This window comes from Pteropus medius, unplaced genomic scaffold (assembly GCF_902729225.1).
Source record: "Pteropus medius unplaced genomic scaffold, Ma_sr-lr_union100, whole genome shotgun sequence".
Lineage (NCBI taxonomy): Eukaryota > Metazoa > Chordata > Mammalia > Chiroptera > Pteropodidae > Pteropus > Pteropus medius.
Window position 1 is genome coordinate 6,925,797 of NW_024349796.1, and position 20,888 is coordinate 6,946,684.

The 20,888-nt window shown below is 51.9% G+C and overlaps 1 protein-coding gene across 5 annotated transcripts in view; it reads right to left on the reverse strand.

The window, feature by feature from the left end:
* The window catches only part of CNIH3 (cornichon family AMPA receptor auxiliary protein 3), a 167,076-nt gene that overhangs the window by 5,760 nt on the left and 140,428 nt on the right, over positions 1 to 20,888 (reverse strand). For all 5 annotated transcript variants that reach the window (XM_039883308.1, XM_039883306.1, XM_039883305.1 and 2 more), the window contains one exon: positions 3,244 to 3,356. In XM_039883308.1, coding sequence (XP_039739242.1) covers positions 3,244 to 3,356 — 113 coding nt within the window. The remainder of the gene's footprint in view (positions 1 to 3,243; positions 3,357 to 20,888) is intronic.

Genomic DNA, 20,888 nt, shown 5'->3' on the forward strand with positions numbered 1-20,888 from the left:
TGGAAAGAACAAGGGTGGCGGACATGCCTCAGCAGCCTACTTTTCTGTCAGTCTGGTAAAAAATAAAATAAAAAAATGTAAAAAAATGAGGAGGCCAGGGTGCAAATTAGTGGCTCCTAATTTGTGAGGCCCTAGGCCGGGCTGTGGTTCTCGACTGTGACAAGGCCCAGGAGAGTGGGCTGTGACCAGATTAATCACGCTGGCTTTGAGAGCATCCCCTGAACGCAGCGACTCCCCGAGCTGGCACCTCAGCTCCCGCGTCCTCGCCCCTCACAGGATTGCGCTGACATGATCTGTCATCGACACTCTGCTGAGAGGAAATCACAAGCCAGATCCGATGACATGTGCCAGCTCACAGCCCTCCAGGCCACTTGCCTCTTCTCTTCCCAGGAGCAGATTTCGAAACCTATTTGCTTTTGCCGAGGCCTTGTTCCCAGGTGACCTCATTAAGTGGAGGCAGGGGTGACAGGGTGGCCAAGAGGCTCTGTGGAAAAAGCCAGGGCTGTGCCACTCAGCGGTCACCAGACTGACCTTGCTCGGGCCAGTCATTAACCCCTCTGACCTCAATTTCCTCATCTGTACAATGGGGATGAACTTGCCTTCTCAGAAGGGCTGTTGTGACTATTAGGAGAGGTGACAGATAATCTGCGAAGAACAGGTACTGAATAAAAGCTCTACCATTCTACTTTAATTTAAGCAAACTGAGAGCTGGAGCGGAAGGGGCTTTATCTGCATGAGAGATGTCTGAGCCAGACCTGCTGAAGAGGAGGGGAGTGGAAATAATAATTTTAAAAAGATGTTCAAGGACTCTCATTTTTAAAAAGCAACCCTCTCCTCGTTCCTTTTTCTTTCATGTTCTAGGCATTTATGAGTTGCCAGAACTAGGCTAGACCCTGTCAGAGATTCAAAAACAGTAAGATGAGGCCCCTCCTGGCAAGGAGACTGCAGTTGCTCTTTTCTTATGTGAATGTCACAGTCCAGGTTTAAGGACAGTAGCTGCCTCTCCCTCTCCTCCCTTCCGGGGGAGTGACAGCCCTAAGAAGCAGCGCGCAAATCAAAGTTGTGTAAATTAACCACATTTTTGACACCCTGGAATGACAGCACATTATTCCAAGGACCTGGGGATAAATTCCTCTTATAACGAGAAGAGTCAGTCCCCTGGGACAGCGTGGCAGGTGACGAGGGCACAGACTGTGATCCACACAGAGGTGAGGCTGAACCCTGGCTCTGCCGCGTCCTGGCTGAGCTACTCGGCAGGAACAACCTTTGTGAGTCTCCGTGTCTCTGTGTGTAAAATAGAGAAAAGGAACCCCAGCTTGCCACGGTTGTCACGGACGCTGGATGCGGTAGGGCGAGAAGTCCCTGAGCGGGTGTGCAGCACATTGCAACACCACGATGTCTCTGCTTGGCTTCTCTCTAAATTCACATTTTAGGATTACCAGTACTTAAAGCAGGACTTCCTTACGTAACAGAAGAAGCCTTTTCCCTCCTGCCTAAACCCGTAATTTCTCCTTCCCTCCTGCTCTGGGTCAATAACACCATCGCCCACCCAGCCGCCCAGCTCGGGGGCGCCCTCTCCCTCACGTCCTGCACCCAATCACCAGCCAAGGCCTGTCCAGTTCACCTACGCGAATCCTCTCCTCTCTCTGCTCCAAGCCCACTACCTGGCTCAAGCCTCTGTTATCACTTCACCTGCCACTTCATCCTAACTGGATTTTGTCCTCAAAATTTCACCCTCCAACCCACCCTTCCCACTGCTGCCAGGGTCACCTTCCTAAAAATCAGATCGCATAATGCCATTTTCCTCCTCAAAAACTTCTGAGGGCTGCCCACTGCCTGCAGGGTAAATTCATCCCAGCTTCTCCCATCGAATCGCGGCAGACCCTCCACAGCTAATACCCCGCTGTCTGTCAACCCGTCTCCACTCACTTCCCTCCCCGAACCCCCACATCCAGCCACACCGAACATACTGAGTGCTCCCCAAACACACTGAGTGCCCCCTGACCTCCGAGCCTTTGCATATGCTAGTCCCGCAACCCGAGACGTGCTCCTCCAGATTTTCCAGGGGCGCTCTTCCGGTCTAATTTAAACGCTCATTTCTCTACTCTCCTGCATGTATTCTGCATATATCCCTTAGTAATATATTTCCCTCTGCCTCCAGGGTGCACATTCCTTGAGGGTAGAGATTATATTTCACATTCGTTTTGTACTCCCCCACAATGTCTGGCATATGGCATGTGTTCCACACGTTTGCTAAATGAAGGAGCGAATGCTCTCGACAGGACTAAACAGAGACTATATTCTATGGTAAAATGCCAACGATGAGATATTTGGGGGGGGCGGGGGAAGCTCAGGGAGCAAGAGGTAAAGGGTGGTTCATGGATCTGCTCAAATGCATTCTTTACTCCTTGTGTATCCCCCTTCCTGCCTCCCATATCCATATGGCGATTAGATTTCACAAAAAAAGCCCAAATCACATGATGGGATGCATGGTCTTAGCAGGGAATAGAATATTTAAAATCAGAACCATCCCAGAAAACCCAGCCCATCTGGTAGGTACTTTTTAAATTAAGATCTAATTCACATACCAAAAAATCCACCTTTTAAAAGTATCCAAGTCCGCGGTTTTTAGCATATTCATAGAGTTGTACAACCATCCCCAGTATCTAATTTCAGGACATTTTCAGCACCCTAAACAGAAAACCCTGTACCCACTGGCAGCCGCTCCCCATTTCCTGCCCGCCTCCCAGCCCCTGGCAACCGCCACGCTACTTTCGGTCCCTGCAGATTTGCCCATTCTGGACGTTTCATATAAATGGACGTCTCCGGCGAGCTGCTTTCACGTGTCATTTGTTTCAAGGGTCATCCATGTCATATCCGTACTTTATCGGTTTTTACTGCCGAATAATATTTCATTGTAAGGATATACCACATTGTGTTTATCCAACCCGATAAACATTCGGGTGGTTTCTACTTTTCGGCTACTGTGGATAATGCTGTGGCTGCTTTTGACACTGACCTACAAGGGCGGAGGCTGCGGTTAGTGGAGCCGATAAAAGGACCTTCCTTTATTGGACTTGCCGTCCGAGAGCAGCTTGGGAAGAAGGCTCTGGGGAAGAGGTCTCCAAGAGGAAGGGGTGAGGGAGGCCCCAGGCGGCTGGACTGTCTGCGGGACGGCGTCCCTGGAGGGCAGGCTGCCCAAGCAGAAGAGGAGCAGGACAGACGCGTCTCAGGCGGACTTACCTCCAGAAGTGATAAAAGAGTAGAGGGACGTTCAGCCCCAGCGTGAGCCACTCCTGGGCACACAGGAACATGACGCAGAAGAGGCTGTGGATGGAGTATTCTGGCAGCACCAGCTGAGGAGGGAGCAGAGACACAGGCCTGAGTTAGAGGGAGGAAAAGTCACTCCTGCCTCCGTGGCAGCCACCTTCTGCCCAGATGCTGCCTCCAACATACCGGTGACACGAAGGGCCTCCCTGGAGCAGCAGAGTCACTACCTCGAGACTGCGATCCCTCTCTGGTAAGTTCTCCTCTTTATGGTGCTGGAGCCCTGCTTTATGTCCAAACCCCAGTGGACACAGGCCCTCGGCACCATACTCACCAGAACAGGGCACTTGTTTCTAAGGGCCACCCGTGGAGGACCACTGGGAAGACCGGAAGAGGCCGTCCAGCCCCTGTGATGCTGACCCGAGGCAGGACCCACTAGGATAAACACTGGCAGGGTTTCCAGTGATTCTATAAGTGCCCTGCTCCTGTTTTTCTAGCCCCTTGTGTCCTCCTATAGAAACTCACAAGCCGAAAGCAAATACGTGTATTTATTTGAAACATAGGAGGGTTGGGGAAAAGTTGAGCATTTTGCTTGATGGCGGGTAGATCAAGGGGAGCCCAAGAGAAAGGACATGTCATAATGATAAAGAGGGAAAGCTTAGCCTCTGGAGGGAGGGCCGAGAAGCCAGCCCAGACCAGGAAGGGTCACGTGGTGGAAGGTGGCCAGCAGGAAGACCAAGCTCCCCAACCCCAATCCACCCACACGGGTGTAAATGAGTAGAGCTCAAAATGCCTGTGAACTTCCTCCCAAGGGTGTTTCCATCTTAACACCCTTGGGAGGAAGTGACTAGAAAGTCAAAGTGACTTAGAAATCAAAGTGACTACAAAACAGAAGTATGGTCTCCAGGCCAGAAGTCAGGGAACCCGAAGATAGAGGTGCAAATGCACCATCTTTCCCAGTCATACGGGAATATGGGGGAAACGTGTAGGTGGCAGAGGGGCACGTATAGCCTCTGCATATGGTTAGACCGTCACAAATGCCATAGTCCTCCTAGCAAAATCTTTCTAAGCATCCTTCAAGGCCCACCTCAAATGCCCCTTTCTAACGGGAGCTCTGCGACTCTGAGCCTCACAGCACACGTTCTGTCCCTCTCCTGGGGGGCGGGGCTCTGCACAATCCATCAGTCTGGAGTCACTGCCGTCCCCCTACCTCCCAGCGCGTGCAGATCTCCCGCACTTACTCCGTGAGCCAAGGCCACGCTCTCGTCTTGTCTCGTTTCCATTTGCAAAGTGTCGTTTGCACTAAGCATGGACTTAACAAGGATTCGATGAAATGAATTGAACTGACCCAGGGCACATGTTTGCAGCCCAGCTGGCTGACGTTAGGGATGCAGCCTGTGGCCACAAACCAAGATTTCCCTGGGTGGGAAACGAGCTGTCTCAAACCGTCCCACGTGGGTACAGAACGTGACTCTGGTCTCATTCATCACCTCTCTGCGGTCAGATGCACTAACTGCCCCAGATGGGAAATATGGGAAGGGGGTCAGGGGGGCAGGGGAAAGGGACAAGCATTAAAAGTACGTAGACAAGAGGCGCACACATACAATATGCATTTCGTAACCAAGAGGCATCATCTTTATTCTCAAGTCCAGGGAAGAATGAACTGCACGGACCCACGTCTCAGGCTGTAACCTTGGAATCAACATACAAGAGCCGTCGCTGCGGTGGCGGTGACCTCGGCGGGGGAACCGGGCGCGGCCAGCCCCATGAGCCTCAATCGCCTGGCGGGAATGGTGTGTCTACTGTGTTTTTGCCTCACAGGGCCCTGCGGCCATCTCTGCCAACCCCATCCGCGCCAGCCGAGGCCCCACCCCGCCCCCTCCCGTTCACAGAGAAAGGCCCCCGTTCTCAGCCAGCCCCAGCAGGCAGTGGCTGTGACTTCTGCTGTGCGCATCTCGACGTTTTTTTAATCATCAGTTTCAGCCACTTATGCTGAGATAATTAACATGTTTAGAGACAGCCACCCTAGGCCTGAATCATCCGTGATAGCACCATCCTCATCTCCAACTGCAGTGACAAATCTCTGACTGATTACAGCTTGGATTTCAGGTCCCCCATTAATCACGACTGCTTCTTCCCTCTTCAGGGCTTGATTTATAGTGGAAGCTGCCACCTCCAGAGCAGGAAGGATTCGTCACTGTCACCACGCGGAGGAAAACTGCTTAGTGGAGGCCAGCTGGTTCTGGAGGTCCCCAGCCTGCCGGGGAGTGGGAAAAAGCTGAAGCAGTCACCCAGCTCTCCTGGGTGGCTTTTCCCCAGGCCTCTGTCGCCGAACGGGACCCTTACAAGTGGGAGCGGCCGCTCCGACTCACCAGGGAGACCTAGGGGTGCGACGGTGCCCTTCCCACACACGCCGGTTCCCTCCTCCTTCCCCACTGCGTCCTTGCTGCGATGGTGTGGAAGGCGGGAACCTACAGGGGGCACCATTGCCACCCACCCATATTTCCATCACTCCAGCCTTGGGAACACAGAGAGTGCACTCCTAGGCTCCGGTCCTTGGGTGGGCTGGAGGGCTGGGGCAGAAACGATGGCAGAAGAGGCTGGCACATCCACTAGCCAGTGCAAAGTGCTCCCGAGTCAGTCTCTCGCCCCCCGACCGAGCACAGGGTGGCGGGTACTCCGTCACCCTGAAACCATAAGCGAGGAGAGCGGCCCCGGGACAGCCGGTGATGGACGCAGGCTGTGAGCGAGCAGGAAACTTAGGTTATTTTAAGCCGCCGAGATTTGGGAGCTATTTCTAACCATAGCATAATTTAACCTATCTTGTCAGATACAGAATGAGTAATCAATGGGCGAAGGGAAGCAATGTTCATCTCTCTTCATCCTCCCTGGCCATCCACACCCAGACCTCCCCTCCGCAAGCACAGGGCATACTCAAGCGGGGGCTGGACGGCCCCAGGCGGGCATAATGCTTACTCACCTGAGTGGACAGGTGGAGTGCATGTCCCCTCCCCACCCTGAGCTTATCTACCTGTTACATAAGGACCTCCCTAGAATCCGGCAGGCAAACGACGGGGACACCGAGTGAAGCACTCAGCGTACCCCCACGACCCCGAGTCGTCCCTTAGCACTGGAAAACACTGGGTTTTTGGTAAGAGAAGTTATTTACTGAATGGTGCCAATCTCATTCCTTCAGACGACAAGCAGAGGAACTGTTTCACGCAGGCCACAGTCTGTTGAATTCCTGTGTCTTATTATGCCTTGCTTTATAGAATTACAAATTATTAAATAAGTGCTCTCGAGAAAGGGATTGTGGGATTGCTGAGGGGCTCGCTGAGGGTTCTGTGATCAAGGCAGAATCAAGGGAAACTGGAAAGGATGAGTCAAACCTGATTCTGGGAGGGAGCCAGAGGGCAGCGTTTCGGGAAGAAAAGCCAAGAGAGCTAAAGCGGAGAAAGATGACAGTTGTTGCCTAGGTGGGTCCTGTACCAGCCCACCTCCAAGGGCCACTTATTCGACACGGAATGGCATGAAAGCCAGACCTGACAGGAGCCACGGGCTGGGTAAACGTTAGCTTTATTCTCCTCCTACAAGGACCGACCTTCTCAGCTCCTGGTGCCAGAGCCTTTGGGTGTCACTATCATTAACTGAAGGGCGGGGACCTGTCATGAGAGTTCGATGACAACTCAGCCTCCTCTCAGTGTCCCCCTGCTCTGATGCATGGCAGAGGTCAAATGTCAGGTGAAGTTCTCGGAGCACAAAAGCAAAGCTCATATCCTTGGCAGGGAATATGTCAGAGACACTGCCCACCGACCAGCTGCTTCCATCAATTCTAAGAGTGTGGGCGTGGCCTCGGGTGAGGACCGCCTGTCCTGACTTCCTGTCCGGATGCTCGTCCTTAATTTCCATTTCTTGGCAGACATTTCCATCTGGGTATTCCACAACCACTGCATGCTAAAAACTCACGCTCCTCCCAGGACCCGCAAACTGTATCTCCTAAACGTCCAATTTCTAACAATAGCCATCTCTGAATCCTTGGCCTCATCTACTTCCACGTCGGGCTGTTTCCAAATCCTGCCATTTCTTCTTCACATCCAGCAGCTTCCTGTCCACATGCTCCCTCCATCCAACAGAGCAGCCACCTCCTCAGCCCTGTCCATGTCGCTCCCAGCTCAGCTCTAAGCCTTCAACCACGACCTTGTTTTTCCAGGAATTTAATTTAATTTTTATTTTATTTTATTTCTGTTCAAAATCTTTCATTTCTATTTATGTATCCATTCATTCACTGCTTTAGCCCACAAACAATTTTCTATCAGCTTCAGCACAGACAGAGAGGTGACGGCCAGCACCCCTACTGCTGGAGATCTGCTCCTGGCTCCCGCCAGGCATCCCAGGGGACAGGCCGGGGGGCTGGCATAAGCATGCCTGGGCCCAAACACACTACGAACAAGCCACGGAAGCCACGGGGAAGGGCCCAGGGCTGAGTGTAGCTTGAAGGAAGTGGCAGCTGTGAGACCCAGAGTCTCCACCCCCCTCCGAATGGACCCTGTTGCCTCAGACAACCAGCTTTTCTGCCGTGATCATATTGAGTTAAAAGTATTGGCCCACAGTCTCAGAGTGTTATATAAATTCTTACTGGTTACATAACGATCAACTATATGATATTGAGAAAAGCAGCTAAGCACGCTGTGTCTCATTCTCATCCGTAAATGCCAAATTTGCAACCTCCCCACGAGGCTGTTATCAGGGGCACACGATGTCCTCCCAGTGACTGCTCGGGCACTATTGTGATGAACGCGATCGTTGTTATTCACAATCACATGCCAGCTGATGACCGTTCTCAGGTAGGTTACTTGTCGCTCTTACCTTGATAGGTAGCGGAAAGGCCCTGAACCAAATCTGCCTTCCTAATTCTCCAGCTAGTTTCTACTGACCGCCCCCCGCCACACACACACACATGCACACACACACACACACACTGATTAAACCAAGCTCCGGCTTCCCCAAGTGGGAAGAAAAAAACTATTTCATAGTCTGCCGCTCAAACCATAAAACTTCAGTCGCTGCCTGTTTTCGACAACACGAATCCAGGGCCCGGTGAGTCTGCCCGAAGGTGCATCTGCCAGGCACAGTGCGGGTGAAGAAGAAAAGGGTAATACCTCTTGTTTTTGAATCCCCAGCCTGTGCTAAACTGGCCCTAAATCGGAGGCGCCTGTCAGGGCAGAGGGAATTTTCTCATAGACGTCCAGCATGGAGATCTGTTCTCCATTTGTCCCCAAATGGATAATCATGCACCTGAGTCACGAGGGGACACGGAAGGAGGGGAAGGATGGCGTGCTCGGGCTCCTGGGATTTTGCTACACTGCTGTGAGAAAAGCGCCCCAAACGCTGTCAGGGAACCTTGTCTGAGCCCCTTTTGCTACCCTGGGCCAAGCTCTCCTGGAGCACCCATCCAGGCAAGAGCCTGCACTGGCCTGTAGAGGGGAGGGCGGCCCAGCCTCTCGGGCCCGCCTCCCCCGGGGCATGGCTTCCCTGCAGGCCCCGAAATGCCAGGCACCCCAACCTCAGATGGCACAAGCAAGCAGGAGCACCCTGACATGTAGGACTTGGGGTTGACCCACTTGAATGTTGCCTATTTGATGGTACCCACATGTTAGATTGTTTGACCTCCTGGATTTTGCTCTAATGTTTATCGAATATTTTTAAGCGGTGAGCAGATGACTTTGGTACATAAGCAATTTAGCACAGAATCACCTCGTCTAGAAGTGGAATTTAAAAGTCACCATAAAATCAGTCTGGGTTGTTGCATGAACATGAGGGACTGCAGAGGTGGCTCTGAGTTCTGCGCTGCCAGCTGCTCTTCCAAATGCCTAGGCCAAGCATCACTTTGACCTTGTCATGGTCAGGATCAGACCTCACGGCTGATCCAAGGGGACTGGGCCAAGCCTCAAGGGAAGCCAGTCCCCGCAGCCTGCCAGGCGCACCAGGAAATGGGACGGACCCAGCAGAGGCGTTCCCGCCTGAGTGACCTGGGACCTGAGGACAGAAAATTCTTCTTTCCCTTCCAGCCTGGGGAAGCCAGGGGGTCACCGAGGACACAGAGCTGGGGCAGGGGCCAGAGTGTCGTTTATAGTCCCAGAGGGGCTTCCTCCCCAGGCCTCCCACTGTCCAACCCCATGAGGCCCTCTGGTTCACCCCACCCTCCCTGAGCACGTTTAATCCACACTGGGGAAGTTTCCATGGCCTCCTCAGCACCCACGGGGACCCTCTTCTACCTGTACACGGGGAGAAGGTAACAGAGGGGGCAAGGCCACGCCCCTGCTGCCCGCAGCTCCTGGCTACCCAGCCTGGGGATGGCCTGGCTCACTGCTCCGCCCAGAGGCCTCTGTCACGACTTGGCTGTTCACTGAACATCCTGCCCCGCCTGGTCACACATGTTCCAGACGCTCGCCCTGCCGCCAGGGCACCATGGCCCAGAGACACGGCTCTGCCTGCCCCGCTCCCCGCCCAGAGGCTCTGGAGCGCCTGATTCTTCCTGTCCTGACTGCTCCTCGGGGGCCAGCGTCCAGCCTGACTGATGCCCATCCGCTCCGGCACCCCTAGTCACACTGCTGTTTCCCATGGACCCTCACCACCAGCTGTGCCCTGCGCTGGGGACACCAACCAACTGGGGAAATCCTCCCGCTTGGATCCGTGAGAAGTGTGCCTATGCACAACTCCAGGAGGAAGGAGGCCCCTCCCATCCGAATTCACAGGGGTCTCAGCTTCGTTTCTGGGGAAGGCAAGCGGAGACAGAGCTGACAGAGCTGACTCCACCGCCCTGCCCCCCCCAGCCGCCTCCCCCTCCAGCCCTTCCCAGTCGCCAGGAGGTGCCAGGAGGTTTGGCTGCACAGATGGCGGGCCCCGCCCCCAGAGTTTGGATTCAGTAGGTCTGGGTTGGGCCTCAGATTCTGCTTTTTTAACCAATTTCCAGGTGAAACACGAAAAGCCGAGCTCTTCAAAATGTGGTCCCAGGACCAGCATCACTTGGGAGCTGGTTAGAAAGGCAGAACTTTGGCTCTACCCCGGACCTGCTGAATCAGAACCTGCATTTTAACAAGATCCCGAGGTGATTTATATGCAGGTTAAAGTTTAAGAAGTGGCTGCTCAGCACCGATTCCCAAAATAGGGTCCCCTAGGCACCTGAGTGAGAATTGCCTAGGGCATTTACTCAAAATGCTGATTTCTGGGTTCTCCCAGTCCACTGGGGTGGACTCTCTGGGCCAGGAATCTGCATTTTTAGGAGCATCCCAGGCGAGTCTGTTGAACGCTTGAGCTGAGATTCTGTTAAACACGGGCCAGAGGCTGGGGGAGTACACGAGGGAGACACTTCCTTTCTGAGGACCCCGGGGCCAGCCGTCTCTGATCTTGAAGGATCGGCCCTGGCATCTCCCCAGGATGCAGGTCAGCTCCCCAGCTCCTTCCAGCTCTGGAAGCCACAGCCTCCAGCTCCCTCCATCTCCTGCCTGTCCGTAGCAGGCCACCTCTGCGCCTCACCCGCACGAGCTCCTCCTGCCTGTCTCTGGCCTTCCTAGCCTCTCGGTGGCTGGTTCCTTTTAGGACCAAACCTCGGGTTTTGGCCCTGCCTACTTTTCAGCATTGTTTTCATGCAGCTTTAAGACACCCTTGAATTTCAAACGCTTTTCTGCCCGTTTCCTTGCATCCTTGTTAAATTGCTGAACTATCTAAGAGCCCACTCAGGGAGGAGGTGAGAATAAAAGCTCTCTCAAACCGTACCTTCTTTTTAAAGGGACGAAATTCTCCTACAACTCGCTGGTAATTCTGAGACGTCTTAAGCTAACACTTGCAGCTACCCACTCCTTTTCTTCAAGCCAGGTAGATGGGAGCAGAAATCCGTTCGGAAGATAGGGAGCGATTAGGCAAAAATGCAGACTGTTTTGAGAGGAGAGACGCTAACAGAATGCGGTGTTCTAGAACGAGAGGGCAGGGGAGTAACGATTGAGCAAGGCTCGCCGTGCTGAGGAGGCCCACTTATGCATTCATTCAGCAAATGTTTAGTACAAGCTCTCACGAGGCGATGGGACGGTCTGTCTAGGGGGGACCGTGTCATGGATTCTAGAGAACAAAGCGGGAACCGAAGCGCAGAGGCGGGGTGCAAACACCTCGACGTGGGAAGGAAGAGGAGAGGAAACCACGCCTCCGGAGGGAGGATGTGAGGGAGGGTTCCTTGGACAGCCGCCCCCGAGCTGAGATGTACCTGGGGAGACAGAACGTCAAGGCGGGGGCGGCGGGGGGCGGGGGGGCACACGGCGCCCTCCCTCACTGAGGCGTTTGAGACAGTCATGCTTTTCCTGATGTCCTAGAAAGACAGCACTTCCACGGACATGACGCTGAGACTGGCCTCCTTTCTACCGGCTACCGGGGTGAGGGCAGGGGCGGGGGGGACACACACATGCGACCCGTTTCTAGGGTACAGTCACAATGACTTCGCCTGGCCAGGGAAGACCACGTGACAGAAAGGGGCCGAGGGCAGAAACAAGTCATCTTTGCCTTTCTTTTCGTCCACGGCCCAGGCACACGGTGGATGACAGTCTCGACCTTGAAAACACCTTCAAGTTCACCAGTGCACGCTGACACCGCCGCCAGCCCTGCCCTCCCCGCTCTGGCCTGTCCCACCCACACTGCCCTCCCGGCCCCAACTCTTGTTGGGGAAACGGGGTTCCAGAACCCCAAGGCCACGCCTTCCTCATTCACTGCCTTCCTTGGGGCGAGCGTTACCAGGAGTTTGATTTAGCAAATTAACACTTGGATAGAAAGAACAAAACAATACGTAACTTTGGCTTCTGGTAAGGTTTCAGCGGCAGTGTCTTAGTGAAAAGAATATTAGATTAAGGAATAAGAGACTTAGGCTCTAGACCCGCCTAGTAAGCTACAGGACCTCGAGTAGTCTTTTTATCTCAGTGGGCTCAGCTTCTTCATCTATAAAATGGGAACAGTAATAGTATCTGCTTCATAGGAATTTTATGAGCATTAAATGAGTTAATATGTGTGAAGCTCTTAAAATAGCATCTGGGCATAGTAATTTACACACCGTAAGTAATAACTAGCATCTGTAAGAAGAGGCATTTGACCTGCACAATCCCCACTGTTCTTTTCAGCTCAAATATTCTATCTACCATGTAAAAAGCAGCAATTAAATTCCCTTGAAAATTAAACCAATGTATCTTCCCTTTCTCTCTCCAATCTATTTCCAGCGCTTGCAAATTTTTTAAATCCTCTTCCTCCACTAATGTCTAATCCCAGAAATGCCACGAGTTCTGGGGCAGCTGATAGTTTTGCGCATCAGCGGTATCTATCCCTATGTCATAAAGTGCCCCCGACTCCTGAAAATGAGTTCCTCATCTCCCTCGAGTCACCACTGTCACGTGTCTGCGCCATCGGTTTGTCTGTGTGTCCTTGTGGCTCCCTCTCTGTACTCATTGCTCTCTCGGCACTGTGCCCGGCGCATAGTAGGCGCTCACAAACTCATCATTTATTCATTCAACGGATGTGCTGAGAGCCCACTGTGAGGTGTCAAACACTGTTGAAAGGCACTGGAGGTGCCAGGATGAATGAGATGGGCACTGTGACAATGTGCGGCCATCCCCAGGCTGGTGGGAGAGACTGACAGCTGAACAATAGAACATGGGCTGCACTTAAGTGATGATAAATAAAGGGGTCAAAAGAAACAGCCTGAACAGCAGGCAGTGGGAGGCTCTCGGCCTCACAGGCAGCCACGAGGAGAGGGGTCCCACTGCAGAGACCACAGAAACGCCTTGGGTCCGTCCCGGCCCGCGCCACCTCTCACAAGGACCATGGCCACCTCCTCCTAACGGTCTCCCCTCCCCCACCCCTCTCCCCCACTCCCAATCTACATTTCACCCAATAGCCGAAGAACTCATTTTGAAATATAAATAAGGCCATGTCACTTCTCCGTGCCCCTCTGACCCTACACCCACCATTGCTCCTTTGTCACTCCAAGCCAGCCACACTCACCCCTTTGTTGTTCCTCAGATCCGGCCTCTCTGTTCTCAGCTTAGGGCCTTGGCATGAGCTGCAGCCTCTGCCTGGAGAGCCCCTCCCCCCAGACATTCTTGCAGCTGGCTCCTCATTATTCAGAATCTACTCAAGGTCATCTCCTCAGGTGAGTCCTCTGTCTGCGTACATCTCTCTCCTTATGTGCCATAATTTCTTCATGGCACTTACCATTACTTGAAAATACACCAATGATGCATCTGTTTCCTTGTTTACTGTGCGTTTTCACACTAGGACACTCCATGAGGGCAGCTTGTCTCGTTCACAGCTTTATCCCCAATGCCTAGAACAGTGACTGGCACAGAGTGTAACTTTTCGTTGAGCAAATAAATAAACTGGCCTTTCGTTCATTTCACAAACACAGTCATCACCATTACTGAGCTAATTTCTGAGTATGAAAAACCATAATAGCTTCCTTGGTAAACTAAAAAAATAATGTAGACTCAAATTTAGCAAGCCTCAGGTTCAGCGAGCATCTGTTTGTCCCACGTCCACAGACTGTAGCTCCGGCCTTGGCTGCCTCTTCCAGATGTATACAACTGGTCATGAATGGCTCAGGCAAAGATGAATCAGTACAAATTCAAACTCAGTTCAGCTCTCCAAGCTCTGAGCACTCAAGGCACTGGGTTAAATACGGCAGGAGCCTCAGCAATAAGACAAGGAGCTGACGGTAGACCGGGGGAGATAAGCTGAACACCCGAATAACAGTATAAGCCAAGGCAGAGCACGGGGAGAAGCAGAACAGCAGCATAAGCATGGTAGGTCCAAAGGCGGAAGGAAGTAGATTTGCCAACACCGGCCCTCGCTAATACGCACACTGCTATGGACTGCGTGTTTGTGTCCTTACGAAATTCGTATGCTAAAACCTAAGCCCAACGTGATGGTATTAGAAGGCGGGGCGTTTGGGAGGTGATTATGTCATGAGGGTGGGGCCCTCGTAAGTGGAATTAGTGCCCTTATAAGAAGGGACGAGAGGGATGATCTCCCTCTTGGCCATGTAAAGATAAAGCAAGAAGACAGCCGTCTGCAAAGCAGGCAGAGAGCCGTCACTAGAACCCTACTATGCTGCCACCCTGCGCTCAGACTTCCCAGACTCCACACGGCGAGAACGTAATTTCTGTCGTTTAAGTCACTCGGTCTGGAGTATTTTCAGTGTAGCAGCTTGAGCAGATGAAGACACACACACACACACACACGGGCGCACACAAGGCCTCAGAGGGGCTTCCTCCTGCTTCTCCCGCTGTCAGGGCACCAGGTAGGAAGAAGCCGAATGGGCTGGCCGATGTGATGACAAAAGGCCACCTGTCCCCAGTGATTGCCCAGAACCCTCTGCTGCTCCTGAGGTTCCCACGCAGGCCCCCAGCAGTGGCCCTATCCCTCCTCCGGCCCAAGCAGCAGCTCCCGGGGGGCCCGGCGAGGAACTGCGTTGGGTCTTTGCAAGAACGTGACACTTCCGGCCCTTCCTCACCTGCATTTCTCATCACGCCCACCCCTGGGCAATGAAGAAAAAGCAAAGAAGGGCAGGACAGGATGAGAAGACAGATCCCACTTAGGGTCCTTGCGCCCCAGCCTGCAGCTCCCTCTGCTCCATGGGGTACCTTCCAGTTCCCTTCTAATCTCCTCAGAACCCCCGTCCTAAGCTCCCAGCCTACTTTCCAAACCCTAGAGTCCTCACAATGCATTCCATTCTTTCTTCAAATCTCCATCCCCGCACTAATCCCAAGGATTTTGTTCCCTTTGCCTCTCTCCCGGCCCCCAACAACCTTGCTACTGGGGCTAATTCATCCCTGGAGAAACCAAGGCTACAGTGGGGACAGATGGCATCTGTGATTCCCAAGCAAAGCTCAGGACACGTATCCCCTGCATTCAGTCGCTCACTCATTCATTCAGATGCACGATACGCCAGGTTCTGGGTGTGCGAGGGGCATACGAAAGGGAGAGGCATCATCCCCGTCTGCAGACACACTGTCGTGAAGGAAAAGAACGGGTTACAATGGATGGGGAAACAGATGGTCGGAGTCCTGGGGGTCTGGGATTCTGGGGAGGCTGCCCTGTAGCAGAATCAGAGCCGAAGAAGAGTGACCCTCTGGCCACTCCCTTTCTTTGCAGTGGCCCAGGCAACAGACGGTGATGGTGAGGACGGGGCAGGGCAGAGGTGCAGAGTCACACTGATGGGTTTGACAAATACTTAGGAGGCCCGACGAGTAGAACTTAGTCATCGATTAGATGAGAGGTGCGTGTAAGGCAGAGGGGGAGTCAATGGATTTATTGAGATGAGTAGCCCTGGGAGAAGAAAAGTTCGGAGAAAGGAGATATGAGCTCCATGCTGGCCGGTGCTGCAGGCGTCTGCAGACACCCAAGGCGGCTGGGTGTAGAGCGCTGGTCCCCAGAAAAAGGAGGTTGTGGGAGCGTCGATGGGCAGCGGCATCCAGGCTGCCGGCGGGCCAGCGAGAATGAGAAGAGGCCAAGAACAAAGTCCAGGATTCCGCCCCCGGGTTCGCCAACATCCGGCATCCAAGGGATGAGCAGAGACAGACGGCAGACCGAGAGCCGTGGGCAGCAGCGATCGGCGCGGCGGAAGGACCCGCAGGCCTGGTGTCAGGAAAGCCGGGGGACTTCGGGGTCAGAGACGGAAGGAGAAAGGGGCAGCCAGACACCACGAGGGCAACGGACACCGCGGGAAGGAAAACGCCCACTGGATCTGGGGGCGTGGGAGTCACTGCCGCCTCACACACCGATCAGAGGAGTATGGCTTTGGAAGGGGGGCTGGCGAAGGCCAGTAGCTAGAGCACCTGGGAACAAGGGCTATTTTTGCTTGTTTGTTTGTTTGTTTGTTTGTTTGTTTGTTTGTTTTCAGGAAGGCATATGTGATCAACACAACTTTAAGTGGCGACAGGACAGACCTACAGTAATAGTGATCCCATCCCGCCCAATGTAAGGTGACATGAATCTGCGGACTGGCCTACAGATTGAATGCCATGGGTTTCTATTTCAAACGATCCACTTCCAGGCGAATTTTTGGAATGCGAACAATCCATTTACAAGTTGGGGACAGTCTGTGCCTCTCCGGTAGCTCCCACGGCTCTTTGTGACAGTGCTGTCAGGTGCCCTGGAATAGGTATCGATAACTTAATCAATGACTGGATGAATGGGATGGCCCTGAGGTCTGAATGATCACTTCTTCCTGGAATTGCAATGGCGCCTGCTCATTCATCCCATCCACTGGTTCTACAGAGACTACCCAGGGCCTAGCACGCACTGGGGCCCTGGGCCGGCCCAGCGCCTGACATTTGGCACAGCAAGTATGTGGGCGGCACAGGTAAGGCCTTGGAACACGGCCTCCTTCCACCTGGGCAGCACGGAGTGAGGGTCCACAGCGTGTGTTTACCCCCTTGCAGGGAGCAAAGAAGATGGGCCAAAATTATCATTCTCTCCTCCCCATTACCTTTCATATTTTCCCTGGTGCCACATGAGAAATTTGTCTCGATAAGGTGATTCTCAGTTAGTTTCAATATATGCTTTTGTGCAGCTGTTCTGATAGAAAATTCTGGAAATGTCCTACTGAACGATGGGGGCTACTGGAGCCATCCTGGCTATGACCCCCCAGCTGGTTTCTGGGAGCTGTGTTAATTTCAGGGAGCCCAGGCCTCACAGAGGCGGCTTGTGTATCTGTGAATTGCGGACCAATTAAAAATTCTGAGTTGCGGACCAATTAAAAATTCATTGAAACAGGAGGAACAAAATTCAGTGAGGCCGAAGTATTAAAGGAGACAGATTTAATCTGGGTAGAAATGCTTTTCTCCCTTCTTCCAATAAAGCCAGGCATCATGCATATATGTTGATGGACAATTAATAATAATAATAATAATAATGATAATAATAATAGCTAACGTTTATCCAGCCCCAACCATCACGTTAAGTGCTTTACTGCCTCATCTCATTTATTCTGAAGTTGGTGCTTTTAGAATCATTTTACAGAGTAGGAAAATGAAGCTCAGAGAAGTCAAACTAACCTGCCCACGGTCACCTGCCCAAGGTCACACAGCCCTTTAGAGACTCGACCAGGGCTACTGAGGGTGAACCTGAGCGCACACACGCCACGCATGGTGGCCGAGGCACACCAAGCAGGCGAAGCAAGGCAGGAGCCGTGACGTCCACCATCCTGCCTGGGACTGTGCGAAGACTCAGTCGTGACAGCCAAAACCACAGAGACTTCTCAGAAGTCACATGTGTTTTTCCTCCTTTTGACTTTTAATAAAACCAGAGACGTGTCATGGCAAAAATGAAGAAAAAACTTTTTTTAAAACAGGCACATCGGAAGCCACAGGTGCAGTGATTCTGTTTTAAATAAATGTCGGTCCGCAGAGGGTGGTTTCCTGGGCAGCGTGTGCCCGACGCTCACTCAGCACATGGCTGAAGATGCTTCCCCGAAGATCCAGGGTTCAATACCAGTACGGTCACGAAAGGGACGTGTGACAGCTGCTGAGAATGCTGGGGGCTTGTGAAACAGCTTTAGATTTAGTTAAGTAATGAAGGTTATTTAATGCTAACCTTCAGCTCGGTCAGGCCGCTGCTAAAACATGGTGTGGCAGCCGGGAAGTCTGAGAAGCTGGGAAACGTGGAGAAAGCTTTCTAGAGTTTTCAAGGTGGTTGCCGGAGCAACCTGGGGGCCCGCATCCCGGAAGGGCTGAAACATTCTATTTTAAAAACACCCAGCTGATCGTCAGAAAGCCAGAAATGAAACAACCAAATAATAAGGTACACAATGGAAATTCTTATAAAGATGAGGTTTTTCTCAAAACTGGAAACAATTCAAACTAAGAGGAATATTGTGACCATGGAAGCAAACGTTTCAAAGTGACTCCTCAGAGTTCTGATTATCACCTGCATTTTGCACAAAATACGGAAATTAAAAGCTCCTCTCTCCACTTGGATTTCCTTTCAACTCCTGACTACATTACGAGTTCCTTCTATCTTTCAAGTCTCACCTCTTCAAAAAAGTCTCTCATACATGCATGCATGCGATCGGTCATTCGCTCAACAAACACTTGTTGAGTAATTTATCACATCACACTGAGCGATATCCTGCCAGGTGATCCAAAGGCAAGATGACTTAACGACACAGGAAAAGTCCAGAAGGAGATATTAGACAGATACACAAATGCCCATAACGCCAGGCAGTAAGAGATCTTATCATGTGATTGTGGGTGCCAAAGGTCACTGGTTCCTCAAATGGTTGGACATCAGACTCCTTTGGTAAAGCTTTATAAAAATGCAGAATTCCCAGAGCGTGGGGCCCGGGGATCTGTATTTTAAAGGCTGTGCCTCTGAGTGGAGAGCCGTCAGGTTTGGAAGCAGCTGCTAAAAGTGAGAGGAAGAAGCTCCCCACGGCTGAAATGGTGAAGATTTCATGGAAGTGGCGGGAGGTGGGGGGCGGTGGGGAGCACTTTCAAGCCCAGGGATACGGCCCGGCCCGCAAAGGATGAGGGTGTTCCTTGGCCGGCCGGGTTCGAGCTGGGGAGAGGCAGGACAACGCTTGGGAAAGGCCCTGAGCAGAGCTGGGAAGGTCAAGTGCAGGAGCGGGGGCTCGATGCAACGAGGGAGTGAGGCGCGCCTGGGTGGGGAGGCGCCCTGGAAGGCGTAGGGGCGCGGGAGTGGCACACGCCGCAGCGGGGCTAGCAAAAACGGACGATCTGGCAGTTTCGCCAGACAGATCAGCAAAAATCGGAGTCTGGTTTTAGAGAACACAGCAAGGAAGCCTCCGTCCCTCAGAGTCAACAGACAAAGACCTAAGCTGGTCGCAGAAGTGGTGACGAGCAAGAGATGAAGAAACGTTACCTCATGTTTTTAATATACTGCTTTATTTAAAACTAGACTGTAGGTGGTTCACAAATGGTTGTTAATTAATGATGACATACTGGCCTCTGGGCAGCTCTATTTAGTAATACCTAGGATCGTGCTTAATTTATTTGTCTTTTAGAATACTTTTCTCTGGGTTTGTTCCATTTCCCACCTTGGCGAAAACGCAATTTTATAAACACTCACGCCTTGTGTGTGCCAGGACTGCAGAGGCGCCCCAGAGAACTCAAGGTTGAAGATGATACAGCTTTGGCCCTCAGGCAAACTGCAGCCAGGTAAAGGAATCAGATTTGCAGACAATACTATGCAAGAAGACCATAAAAAATGCAGTAAAGCAGAGCAAGCGGAGATTATTTCCTGTTCGGTAGATTAGAGGAGACTCATGGATGAGGCAGCATTTGAGTGGAAACAGATTATATTTTAGCCAACAGAGAAAAAACATTCCGGGGACTATTCAAAAAGGTCAATGTCGAAAAAAAGGCAGAGAGACTATTCTGAATTAAAGGAGATTATGGGAAACATGACAGCTAAGTGCAATGTGTGGTCCCTGATTAAATCCTGGATTTAAATATATATATATATATATATATATATATATATACACACACACACACAGAACATAATTGGGAAAATATGACTGGAAACTGTAATTTGATAACATAATAATAACAACGTCCTTGGGTGAGATAATCGTATTGTGGTTGTGTCAGAGAATGTATTTTGGGGTGAAGAACCATTATGTAGGCAACTAAACAGTCCAGTAAAAAAAAATAAAAAAAGTGTATGCTCTCCATACATGGGGGAGGGAAGGACAGGTAAAGCGAACGTGGCAAGTGATGAATCTTGATGAAGACTCTACAGTAGGTCCTCGCTGACCATGGTCGATAGGCTCTGTGACTTTAAGAGAAACAACATATAATAAAACCAATCCTACCATAGGCTAATTGATATAAACAAGAGTTACGTTCCTAGAACAACTCGTCGACGTTATAACGAGATGCAGTCGAAGAAAATGACGTCATTCGAGGACCTGCTACGTTCGTCACACGGCTCCTTCGGCCTTCCCTTCCATTCCAGTTTCCCCGCACGCCCTCCATTTTTTCCCACGTTCCCTTGTCCAAACCTCACTGCTGCCTCGGAAGCTCAGAGGGTGCGGCCAGGGCCTCGGCTGCCAAGAGGGTTCCAGCCCGGAGTGGAAACCACTGCCCTATTTTATGTCAGAGCTGGAAACACTTCGGCATCTAAGCGCCCACCCACCCAGGCTGGTCAAAGGCTTTTTCCAACTGTTGGAGGTGCCAGGAGACTTCGGGTGTCTGCGTACCCCACATGGCCCTGCACTAGGAAGGGGAGGGGCAAGGCCAAGGTGGAAGTCAGCCACCAGCTGAGCCACAGCAGCCGGGCCACAAAGGGCAGCTTAAATACATTCATAAAGCTGAATAATGGAATCTGCTTAGCAAAGGGTCTCAAACTGGGCTGCACTTTAGAATCACCGTGGGGGACATTTTAAAAATGCTGACGCCCAGGATTTATGCCAAACCAATTAAGTCAGAATCTCTGGAGACGGGACCCAGGCAACAGTATTTCTTAAAACTCTCCAAGGGATTCCAGTGTGCAGCCAAGTTTGAAAAACGGTGCTCTAAAGGAGCACTTTGCAAATGTTAGACATCACGGCTAATAGTTATGTGGGC